Here is a 12,500-nt window from a genome sequence, read left to right as displayed (position 1 = left end):
TCCCCAGGGTCTGTAGCAGGGTCTCAACGTGTCTGGCCACCATGGTTGTGTCCTGCAGGGCCTTCTCCCTGTAACTGGACACACGGCCGGGTTACATTACATTTACATTACAGCCATTTAGACAAAGCTTTTATCCAAAGCAACTTACAATAATTGCATTTAACATAGGAAGAGCCAATGGACTACTACTTGCCAGAACTCACAAGTGCATCTCCTTTCTAAACAAGTGACTAAGAGTATAATCTAGTGCTGAAAGCAAAGTGCAAGAATAGCAATCTAAAAATACAATAGGTGCTTAAGAGGGAGGATCCTGGTAGTACTTCTTAAGAGGGAGGATCCTGGTAGTATTTCTTAAGAGGGAGGATCCTGGTAGTATTTCTTAAGAGGGAGGATCCTGGTAGTACTTAAGAGGGAGGATCCTGGTAGTACTTCTTAAGAGGGAGGATCCTGGTAGTACTTCTTGAAGTGAGTTTTGAGCCTCCAGCGAAAGATGGGCAGCGACTGTCCTGACGTCAGTTCATTCCACCACCGTGGGGTCAGGACAAAGAGCCACCACCGTGGGGCCAGGACAGAGAAGAGCCGTGACCGTGGGGTCAGGACAGAGAAGAGCTGTGACCGTGGGGTCAGGACAGAGAAGAGCCGTGACCGTGGGGTCAGGACAGAGAAGAGCCGTGACCGTGGGGTCAGGACAGAGAAGAGCTGTGACCGTGGGGTCAGGACAGAGAAGAGCTGTCACCCTGATGATCGACTGTAGGGGCGTCGGGAGTGACGGGGCAACCAGTCGCCCCGAGGTAGCAGAGTGTAGTGGTTGGGAGGGGGTGTAGGGCTCAAGGTTATAATAGTTTTGCTTTTTTCATTAGTTTTTATTTTTATATCGTTTTAACTTTTTGTGTTCAATTTCAGTTTAGTTTTAATTAGTTTTTAAATCAGGTTTGCTAGTTGAGTTTAGTTTTTTTGTGGAAAATGCTTAGTTTTAATTGAGTTTTTATTAGTTTCAGTATTAGATTTAGTTTTTTTTCTTCTGCGCTAGCCTCATGAAAGTGTCCTGATTTTGTGAGCTCACGTTGTTTCACTCCGTGTGAAACAAACCATCTATCAGTAACCGTCAGGTTACTTCTGCGCAGGGGCACAGCTAAAGAAAAAATGGAGGATAGATTTCATATCCACCCAAAATACTAGGCTTATGTACGCACTGAAAAAGACTAAAACTAAGGACATTTTCTCTATAATTCTAGTTTATTTTTGTTAGTTTTGTAAACACACAATACCGTTTTAGTTAGTTATCATTTTTTTCTAAAGCCTAGTTTTTATTTTTATTCCAGTTAACTAAAATGTTTTTTTCACACCTAGTTTTCGTTTTTTTTGTTAGTTTTTGTTGACTATAATAAGCTTGGTAGGGCTTGACCATGGCTTGGAGGTAGGAGGGAGCTGTTCCTTTCATTGCCCTGTAGGCTAGTACCAGACCTTTAAACTGGATGCGAGTTGCTCCAGGGAGCCAGTGTAGAGAATGAAGGGAAGTTGTGTGGGAGAACTTGGGGTGGTTGAACACCAGGCGAGCAGCAGCTTTCTGGACAAGTTCCAGAGGTTTAATGGCTGACGCTGGGGCCTCAGCAAGGAGGGAGTTGCAATAGTCCAGGTGGGAGATGACCAGGGCCTGGATGAGCACCTGCGCCGTTTCATCAGTGAGGAAAGGGCGAATCCTCCTGATGTTGTAGAGAAGGAATCTGCAGGAGCGTGTGACGGATGTGATATGTGTGGAGAACGACAGTTGGTCGTCCGGGGGCGCACCCAGATTCCTCGCAGTCTGAGTCGGCGTTACCACTGTGTCTTCAATGGTGACGGCCAGGTCCCGGTGTGGGCAGCCCTTCCCCGGGAGGAACAGCAGCTCAGTCTTGTCCAGATTGAGCTTGAGGTGGTGTGTCGCCATCCACCCCAAGATGTCAGCCAAGCACCCAGCTATGCGTGCCTCCACTTGTGTGTCAGAAGGGGGAAATGACAGGACCAGTTGGGTGTCATCGGCATAGCAGTGATAGGAGAAGCCATGCGAGCGAATGACAGAGCCCAGAGATGTACTGTAAGGGGGAAAAAGTAGAGGACCCAGGACAGGCCCTTGTGGAACCCCCATAGTCAGACTATTTGGTTCCGACATCGACCCTCTCCATGTCACCTGGTAGGAGCGGCCCGTCAGGTAGGATGCAAACAGGGAGCGTGCAGAGCCATCGATGCCTTTCTCCTCAAGGGTGGAGAGGAGGATCTGGTGGTCTACTGGATCAAATGCTGCTGACAGGTCGAGGAGTATCAGGACAGAGGAGAGAGAGTTCGCTCTTGCGGCATGGAGTAACTGTCATTATAAGAAGGGCAGTTTCTGTTGAGTGGCCAACCTGGAACCTGGACTGGGGGTCCAGGAGGTTGCTCTGGTGGAGATACAAAGGTAATTGGTTAAAGATAGCACGTTCAAGTGTTTTCGAAAGAAAGGGTAGAAGGGAAACCGGTCTGTAGTTTTTGACGTCAGAGTCGTCGAGAGATGGTTTCTTTAGGAGGGGGGTGACTCTGGCAGTCTAGAAAGCGGAGGGAAAGCATCCTGATACAAGAGAAGCATTGATGAGGAGTCTGTGTGAAACAGACTGAAGGAGAGTGGAGACAACCTGTTACAACACGCCACATGTCACACGACACAGCAGCGACATGATGGTCTCAGCACAAAAAAACACTCATGCTGGAACCAAACAGCCCACGTCTGTGTTCCAGTAATAAGGTTAGGGTTGGGGTCACATGATCCAGTAACAAGGTTAGGGTTAGGGTCACATGATCGGCCACATGCCATCTGGATCTGGTAATTTCATTAAGCCTTCGCTCATCTCCCACCTCCTAGCTCATCTCCTACCTCCTAGCTCATCTCCTACCTCCTAGCTCATCTCCCACCTCCTAGCTCATCTCCTACCTCCTAGCTCATCTCCTACCTCCTAGCTCATCTCCTACCTCCTAGCTCATCTCCTACCTCCTAGCTCATCTCCTACCTCCTAGCTTAGTGTGTGAGTGAGTGTATGTATGTCTGTGAGAGAGTGTGTGTGTGCGTGAGAGTGTGTCTGTGAGTGTATGTGTGAGTGTGTGTGTGTGTGTGTGTGTGTGTGAGCCTGTGTGTGCGTGCGTGTGTGTGTGTGTGTGTGTGAGCCTGTGTGTGTGTGTGTGTGTGTGTGTGTGTGTGTGTGTGAGCCTGTGTGTGTGTGTGTGAGTGTGTGTGTGTGTGTGTGTGTGTGTGTGCGTGTATGTGTGAGTGTATGTGTGAGTGTGAGTGTGAGTGTGTGTGTGTGTGTGTGTGTGTGTGAGTGTGTGTGTGTGAGTGTGTGTGTGTGTGTGAGTGTGAGTGTGTGTGTGTGTGTGTGTGTGTGTGTGAGTGTGTGTGTGTGTGTGTGGAGGAGGTCCTTACACGTTCTGCAGTGTGATGAAGCTCTGGGAGTCAGAGATCATGTCAGGGATGGATCCCCTCAGGGGCAGCAGGCCGCCTCCCTCCTCCTCAACAAACTGCTTCAGCGCCCGCACCAGCACCCAGAACACAGGGGTCTGACACACACACACACACACACACACACACACACACACAACAAACTGCTTCAGCGCCCGCACCAGCACCCAGAACACAGGGGTCTGACACACACACACACACACACACACACACACACACACACACAACAAACTGCTTCAGCGCCCGCACCAGCACCCAGAACACAGGGGTCTGACACACACACACACACACACACACACACGCGCACATGCACGCACGCACACGCACACACACGCACACACACACGCACATGCACGCACGCACACACAGGCTCACACACACACACACACACGCACACACACACACGCACACACACACACACGCGCACATGCACACACACACACACACACGCACGCACGCACGCGCACGCACACACACACACACACACAGGCTCACACACACACACACGCACACGCACGCACACACAGGCACACATGCACGCACGCACACACACAGGCTCACACACACACACACACACACACACACACACACACAGGCTCACACACACACACACACGCACGCACGCGCACGCACACACACACACGCACGCACACACAGGCTCACACACACACACACACACACACACGCACGCACGCACGCACGCACGCGCACGCACAGGCTCACACACACACACGCACACACAGGCTCACACAGGCTCACACAGGCTCACACACACACGCACACAGATAAACAATCATTCTCGGTGAACCTCCTTTGTTAAGCAGAACCCCAGTTAACCTCCAGCTGATCTTGGAGGGCAGGTCAATGCTCAGAGATGGTGACCTCACCTGGGATGTGAGGTTGTTGCACCCTTCGGCATTGAAGAAGTCTTCCAGAGCAGCGGGCAGCTGCAGACAGAGGGAGAGCAGTCAGTCCAGATCCCAACCCTGAACCTAAACTGGACCCTTGCGTAAGCAGGAAGTATAAGCAGGGCTTAACCCTGGGAAGCTCCAGACAGCAGGGAGAGTCCAGACATAGAGCACAAGTCCTGGGCTGAATAAGCATCTACAATGAAGATGGGCTGCATACCAAATCACATACTTCCATACTATTTAGTATGCCAGAAAAATATTTATTATGTCCCAATATATTGTTACATGTAGTGTTGTTTTCTTTGTGTCTGTTCTCATGTTCCAGGTACAACAGATGACACCTACGTGATTGACGTGATTGGCTGACTGCAGGCACTTGTGTTGCTCCTGTCTGAAGTGGAGTGGCTGGGCTATATAGGTGTTTAGTAGGCAGAATCTGGTTTGGAATGCAGCCATGGTGTCAGAGAGGCTTAGATCAGGGGTCATGTGGGCCTCGTTGGCTCATGCCGCGTTCCAGATATGACTTCATACTGTAGTTGTGACTTCAAGTCACAACTCACGACTTCATAGCGTTCCAGGCAAACTGTCTGTGTGTGGGGAATTCTGGATAAGTGTAAACAAGCCAATATGGCAAAAGCTTGAGATCTGGCACACTGCCAAAGCTGGCAAGCTAAACGTTACATAATTTTATTTATTGACATCATCGACATTTCGCCGTTTGCATGGTCAAGTTCAGGTTTACCTTAACGTTAGCTAGCTAGCGCTAGCTAGCACTAGCCATCTCTTGTCGTCAACATATTTGGGCATCATTACATACACATAACGGATTGTAGTTCATAATCGTTTGTATTATTTTGATTACAACGTACAAATTTACTTTACGTTGCCCTAAAGTTAACTTTGTCGCCGTACCCATAGGGGCTGCCATCTTGCTTAGAGGGCTGTGTGATGTCAGAGAGCGCAACTGGGAGAACATCGATCTGGTACGAGTTCACGGGTGGGAAGTTACGGGTTTGACTGCCATTCCAGTGCATTTTCACATGTAGAAGGTTGGAAAAACCCGGGTTACGAGTTGCCTGGAACACGGCATTAGTTCACACGGCAGGTGCTCAATTCCCATTTTTTACACAGATCCGATTTTTTTGTTTAGCTGTTCACATTACTTTTTAAATGTAACCTATATTTGTCTCCCGTGTGAACAGCCCTCGGCCCTGAACACACCCGCATGCGCAGAAGAACAATAACAAAGACATCAGGACGTCACGCGCAGCGCACTGTTTACGGAAGTAACGTTAACCACAACTGAAGTTAGCCTTTACTACGGGTTGATTTTCAAGTATTTGTGCAGTGGAAGCCGGCGATGGTATGAGCAAATGGTAACGAGAAGAAGGATGAGGATCGTCTGGTGACGTGCAGTAGGCCGCACAAGCACACCACAGTGGAACGCTTCACGAATTTGCAAGTCACCATGTTCTGACGGCGGGCGCGTTGCAAAACATCAGACATGTATCCGATATAATACCACCTCTGAAAGAGACCCAGGTTGATATAATACCACCTCTGAAAGAGACCCAGGTTGATATAATACCACCTCTGAAAGAGACCCAGGTTGATATAATACCACGTCTGAAAGAGACCCAGGTTGATATAATACCACCTCTGAAAGAGACCCAGGTTGGATTTCAAAAAATCTGATTTCATGTGACTTGCGCTGTTCAGATGGTCATGAAAAAATCAGACCTGAATTCGCATGTAGATAAAAAAAATAATATCGGATTTGGGTCACATTTCACTGCCGTGTGAACAAAGCCATTGATCACCTTGGTGGGGTTGAGTGCTGTGTTGACGTTCTTGATGGCCTCCTCAAAGTTCTCCTCGTCCTCAGGAACTCCGTTCTCCTTTTTCAGGATCCCTGTGGAACACAGGGATGTGAGCCTAGAACATCCGAGCCAGGTATCTGCTGTGGGACCCAGACGGCAGGTTAGTAGCAGTGTGGTGGAACGCAGAAGAGGACATGCTAACTGGACCAACCTTGTCGTATGAGCTGCCTGAAGGCCTCCTTCTCCTTGTAGTTCTTCGGTAGCTGACCATTGTTCTGTCAAAAACAAAGCAAGTTTAGAGAGTCTACAACCCTACCTCGTTAGTACTACCTCTCTAAAGTCCTACCTCTCTACAACCCTACCTCGTTAGTACGTTATGCTGCGTTTCCCGTAGCCTACATTAGGGTTGGGCGATTTGACGATAGTCTCCTCAGCTGCGCATTTGAAAGCGTGTGTGAATAGGCTCATGTGTTGGGCAGCAGTCAACAAGGACATGTTTTGGCTTCACTGAAGCCGTTTCGCTGACGTTAGAGCTCAATCTTTTTATGGGAAGAAAAAAAAAAATCCAGCGGATATCTTAGTTAATACAATAAGATTGATCTAGGAAAGCAGTTTCATGTTGTGATATTCCATTTGAAAAATGCACATAAATTGCTGGCTCACAGTAGAATAGATGCACAGCAGAGGGGAGAAGGATTCCCTGCCTTCTTCCCTCCGCTACCCTGCCTTCTTCCCTCCGCTACCCTGCCTTCTTCCCTCCGCTACCCTGCCTTCCTCCCTCCGCTACCCTGCCTTCTTCCCTCCGCTACCCTGCCTTCTTCCCTCCGCTACCCTGCCTTCCTCCCTCCGCTACCCTGCCTTCTTCCCTCCGCTACCCTGCCTTCTTCCCTCCGCTACCCTGCCTTCTTCCCTCCGCTACCCTGCCTTCTTCCCTCCGCTACCCTGCCTTCCTCCCTCCGCTACCCTGCCTTCTTCCCTCCGCTACCCTGCCTTCTTCCCTCCGCTACCCTGCCTTCTTCCCTCCGCTACCCTGCCTTCTTCCCTCCGCTACCCTGCCTTCTTCCCTCCGCTACCCTGCCTTCTTCCCTCCGCTACCCTGCCTTCTTCCCTCCGCTACCCTGCCTTCCTCCCTCCGCTACCCTGCCTTCTTCCCTCCGCTACCCTGCCTTCTTCCCTCCGCTACCCTGCCTTCCTCCCTCCGCTACCCTGCCTTCTTCCCTCCGCTACCCTGCCTTCTTCCCTCCGCTACCCTGCCTTCTTCCCTCCGCTACCCTGCCTTCTTCCCTCCGCTACCCTGCCTTCTTCCCTCCGCTACCCTGCCTTCTTCCCTCCGCTACCCTGCCTTCTTCCCTCCGCTACCCTGCCTTCTTCCCTCCGCTACCCTGCCTTCTTCCCTCCGCTACCCTGCCTTCTTCCCTCCGCTACCCTGCCTTCTTCCCTCCGCTACCCTGCCTTCTTCCCTCCGCTACCCTGCCTTCTTCCCTCCGCTACCCTGCCTTCTTCCCTCCGCTACCCTGCCTTCTTCCCTCCGCTACCCTGCCTTCTTCCCTCCGCTACCCTGCCTTCTTCCCTCCGCTACCCTGCCTTCTTCCCTCCGCTACCCTGCCTTCTTCCCTCCGCTACCCTGCCTTCTTCCCTCCGCTACCCTGCCTTCTTCCCTCCGCTACCCTGCCTTCTTCCCTCCGCTACCCTGCCTTCTTCCCTCCGCTACCCTGCCTTCTTCCCTCTGCTACCCTGCCTTCTTCCCTCTGCTACCCTGCCTTCTTCCCTCCGCTACCCTGCCTTCTTCCCTCCGCTATATCAGTCTCAAGTCTCCTTTTACTGCACAACAGATAGCTACAGTTATAGTCTAGGTCTAAAATGAAGGATTGGCCTGTCCTGTATGAATCACCAGGCAGGTGAGTGGTCTGTCCTGTATGAATCACAAGGCAGGTGAGGGGTCTGTCCTGTATAAATCACAAGGCAGGTGAGTGGTCTGTCCTGTATGAATCACAAGGCAGGTGAGGGGTCTGTCCTGTATAAATCACCAGGCAGGTGAGTGGTCTGTCCTGTATAAATCACCAGGCAGGTGAGGGGTCTGTCCTGTATAAATCACCAGGCAGGTGAGTGGTCTGTCCTGTATGAATCACAAGGCAGGTGAGTGGTCTGTCCTGTATAAATCACAAGGCAGGTGAGTGGTCTGTCCTATATAAATCACCAGGCAGGTGAGTGGTCTGTCCTGTATAAATCACAAGGCAGGTGAGTGGTCTGTCCTGTATAAATCACCAGGCAGGTGAGTGGTCTGTCCTGTATGAATCACAAGGCAGGTGAGGGGTCTGTCCTGTATGAATCACCAGGCAGGTGAGTGGTCTGTCCTGTATGAATCACAAGGCAGGTGAGGGGTCTGTCCTGTATAAATCACCAGGCAGGTGAGTGGTCTGTCCTGTATAAATCACCAGGCAGGTGAGGGGTCTGTCCTGTATAAATCACCAGGCAGGTGAGTGGTCTGTCCTGTATGAATCACAAGGCAGGTGAGTGGTCTGTCCTGTATAAATCACAAGGCAGGTGACTGGTCTGTCCTGTATAAATCACAAGGCAGGTGAGTGGTCTGTCCTGTATAAATCACAAGGCAGGTGAGTGGTCTGTCCTGTATAAATCACCAGGCAGGTGAGTGGTCTGTCCTGTATGAATCACAAGGCAGGTGAGTGGTCTGTACTGTATGAATCACAAGGCAGGTGAGTCGTCTGTCCTGTATAAATCACCAGGCAGGTGAGGGGTCTGTACTGTATGAATCACAAGGCAGGTGAGTGGTCTGTCCTGTATAAATCACAAGGCAGGTGAGTGGTCTGTCCTGTATAAATCACAAGGCAGGTGAGTGGTCTGTCCTGTATAAATCACCAGGCAGGTGAGGGGTCTGTCCTGTATGAATCACCAGGTGAGTGGTCTGTCCTGTATAAATCACCAGGCAGGTGAGGGGTCTGTCCTGTATGAATCACCAGGCAGGTGAGTGGTCTGTCCTGTATAAATCACCAGGCAGGTGAGTGGTCTGTCCTGTATGAATCACCAGGCAGGTGAGTGGTCTGTCCTGTATAAATCACCAGGCAGGTGAGGGGTCTGTCCTGTATGAATCACCAGGCAGGTGAGTGGTCTGTCCTGTATAAATCACCAGGCAGGTGAGGGGTCTGTCCTGTATAAATCACAAGGCAGGTGAGTGGTCTTAGCAGACCAGCGCATCTTGACAGTGGAGCAAAAAAAAACACTGCTTGACTTCAGAACCTCAGTCAACTTGAGGGAAGCCCTTCCAGGTATTAGTCCTATCTGTGTGTGTGTGTGTGTGTGTGTGTGTGTACCTCTCTGAGCCACGTCTCCATGTATTTGGCCACGACGATGATCCAGGGTGTGTGGCTGTGGTCCTGCAGGGACGGAGCAGAAGAACAACATCACTATGTTGCTAGCAAGACAGATGCATGCATGTATGCTGATGACATGACTGTCACAGCAATAGGGGAGACTGTAAATGATGTACAGGAGCACCTCCAGACGGATGTGAAATCTATCATAAACTGGGTGACTCTAAATAAGCTTGTATTAAACAAAAATAAAACAAAAACCATGTTGATATGTACTTCAAGGAAGAGGCGTAAATTGCAGTCACTTAGGTTATTAATTGATGAAGTCCAAATTGCAGAGGTCACAGAGACAAGATTATTGGGAGTAACAGTTCAAAACAACTTGTCTTGGACTAATCATCTAACCCATCTCTCCAAGAAGGTAGAGGGAGCAGCAAGTATGATTGGACGAATTGCAACTCATCTGCCCAGAAGGTTGCTCAAAGAAATATCACACAGCTTAATATATGGTCAAATGAGTTACTGCTGTACAGTGTGGGGAAATGCAACCCTTGCAGACAGAAACAGACTTCAGATCTCCCTAAATAAGGCTGCCAGGAGGGTTCTGCGATGTGGCTTTGAGATGGAGGTGAGGGAGCTCCATGCCACACTAGGGTGGCCAACAGTTAATCAACTCATTTCAGAGCAGTCATTAGCACTTTTCAAACAAATTATTGCCCTTAAGACACCTGCAGATATATTCAATAAACTAAAACGGATTAGAAATCTACATGCAGTTAATACGCGGAATAGACTGAAGGACAAATTCACCCAACCAAGGATACAGACGGAAATGGGCAGACGGACTTTTATATATAGGATGGTGATCATGTGGAATTCATTGCACTGACCATAGTGCTGTATTTTCCTTCTTTGAACTTCTTTTGAGAACAATTTTACAATCTTTTGTTACAATAATTTTAGATGTGTGATTTCGTAAGTAGCTGTGTTTTTGAACTATTGTATTTTACTGTTATTATTGTATTCACTATCATGTTTCTTTCTTTTCTTATTTATTCTTGAATTCTATTTATGAATTGTAGTATTTTCTACTAACTAGTATTTTCTGCATTATTGTATACATTGTATGTATTGTACTGTATGTTTTAGTTGAGGACTCTTGGAAGACTAGCCGATGGCTAAAAGAGATCCTAATAAACAAACAAACAAACTATGGGCAGCTGGGAGAGAGAGAGGGAACTAGACGCTGCAGGAATGTAAGACACATTTTAACAACTTATTTATGTCCACATAGAGAAAATTACATACAAGGACACAGATACTAAAGGTGCAGTCAAAATACAATCACAATTACATTCATGGACCAGCGGCATACATTTCTTTTTCACACATTTTTCAAGGGTACAACACAATACAACACACACACACACACACACACACACACACACACACACACACACACACACACACACACCGTATCATCACCTGAGAAACATGGCTAAGGTGAAACCCTTTCTCTCCCAGGCTGACACTGGAAGACTATTGCATGCAGTAGCAAGTTGGATGACTGTAACACTCTCCTAGTCAACACCATGCTGCAGCACGTGTCCTCACTCAGACCAGGAGGGCTCACACCACACCAGGCAGCACGTGTCCTCACTAGGACCAGGAGGGCTCACACCACACCAGTCTTACAATCACTACACTGGTTACAGGTCACTTTGAGAATAGATTTTAATATTATTTTATTAGTTTACAAAGCATTCCAAAGTCATGCACCTGAATACATGTCAGACATGCTTCTACGATATACACCAAGTAGGTCCCTGAGGTGCTCTGGCGCTGGAGCCAGGACCAGGAGACATGGGGAGACAGGACCAGGAGACAGGACCAGGAGACAGGACCAGGAGACATGGGGAGACAGGACCAGGAGACATGGGGAGACAGGACCAGGAGACATGGGGAGACAGGACCAGGAGACAGGACCAGGAGACATGGGGAGACAGGACCAGGAGACATGGGGAGACAGGACCAGGAGACATGGGGAGACAGGACCAGGAGACATGGGGAGTCAGGACCAGGAGACACGGGGAGACAGGACCAGGAGGCAGGACCAGGAGACATGGGGAGACAGGACCAGGAGACACGGGGAGACAGGACCAGGAGGCAGGACCAGGAGACATGGGGAGACAGGACCAGGAGACAGGACCAGGAGACATGGGGAGACAGGACCAGGAGACAGGACCAGGAGACAGGGGGAGACAGGACCAGGAGACACGGGGAGACAGGACCAGGAGACAGGACCAGGAGACATGGGGAGACAGGACCAGGAGACATGGGGAGACAGGACCAGGAGACATGGGGAGACAGGACCAGGAGACATGGGGAGACAGGACCAGGAGACATGGGGAGACAGGACCAGGAGACAGGACCAGGAGACATGGGGAGACAGGACCAGGAGACATGGGGAGACAGGACCAGGAGACAGGACCAGGAGACACGGGGACCAGCCTTCAGATCTCCCCCCCAGCCTCTGGAACACCCTGTCAGAAAACCTAGTAATGGCCGAAACTGGGAACTTTTAAGCAAGATCTTAAAACGTACCTTTTTAATCTCGCTTTTATCATGTAGTTATACCTGTGTTTTAATTAAATAATTGTAATTTTTTATTCTAAATTGTTACATTTTTTACTGTTTATTTTCCATTCTCTCTCTTTTCTCTCTCTCTCATACTGTATATTAGCCATCCTGCTTTATTTTCTTATTTTTTATACCATTTACTAATAAACTGTTTTTATTTATTCTGTCAAGCACTGTGCTACATTTGCTTGTATGAACGTGTGCTATATAAATCAAATGGACTGTAATGCCCACACCCCTACCTTCTTGTCCATGCTGTGGAGCTGGTAGTTCTGGATGTGGGCGCTGAGCTGGGCGAAGGGCCGGTCCAGCCGCAGGTCCTCCAGGGCGCTGTCCG

At 49.4% G+C, this 12,500-nt stretch overlaps 1 protein-coding gene across 3 annotated transcripts in view; it reads right to left on the bottom strand.

Moving 5' to 3' along the window:
* The window catches only part of nae1 (nedd8 activating enzyme E1 subunit 1), a 23,864-nt gene that overhangs the window by 4,004 nt on the left and 7,360 nt on the right, over positions 1 to 12,500 (bottom strand). For all 3 annotated transcript variants that reach the window (XR_014630390.1, XM_084436697.1, XM_084436696.1), the window contains exons 8-14: positions 12,406 to 12,500; positions 9,524 to 9,586; positions 6,406 to 6,469; positions 6,195 to 6,286; positions 4,351 to 4,410; positions 3,428 to 3,561; positions 1 to 74 (exon numbers count right to left, since the gene is read on the bottom strand). The exon at positions 1 to 74 is cut by the window's left edge and continues 2 nt beyond it; the exon at positions 12,406 to 12,500 is cut by the window's right edge and continues 15 nt beyond it. Coding sequence is in view for 2 of the 3 variants with exons in the window: in XM_084436697.1 (XP_084292823.1) it covers positions 1 to 74; positions 3,428 to 3,561; positions 4,351 to 4,410; positions 6,195 to 6,286; positions 6,406 to 6,469; positions 9,524 to 9,586; positions 12,406 to 12,500 (582 nt within the window). In the remaining variant the exon portion in view is untranslated. The remainder of the gene's footprint in view (positions 75 to 3,427; positions 3,562 to 4,350; positions 4,411 to 6,194; positions 6,287 to 6,405; positions 6,470 to 9,523; positions 9,587 to 12,405) is intronic.

This window comes from Borostomias antarcticus (genome assembly GCF_949987555.1).
Source record: "Borostomias antarcticus genome assembly, chromosome: 4".
Taxonomy (NCBI): domain Eukaryota; kingdom Metazoa; phylum Chordata; class Actinopteri; order Stomiiformes; family Stomiidae; genus Borostomias; species Borostomias antarcticus.
The sequence above is the reverse complement of the archived record's forward strand: the minus strand, read 5'-3'. Positions and strand labels throughout refer to the sequence as shown.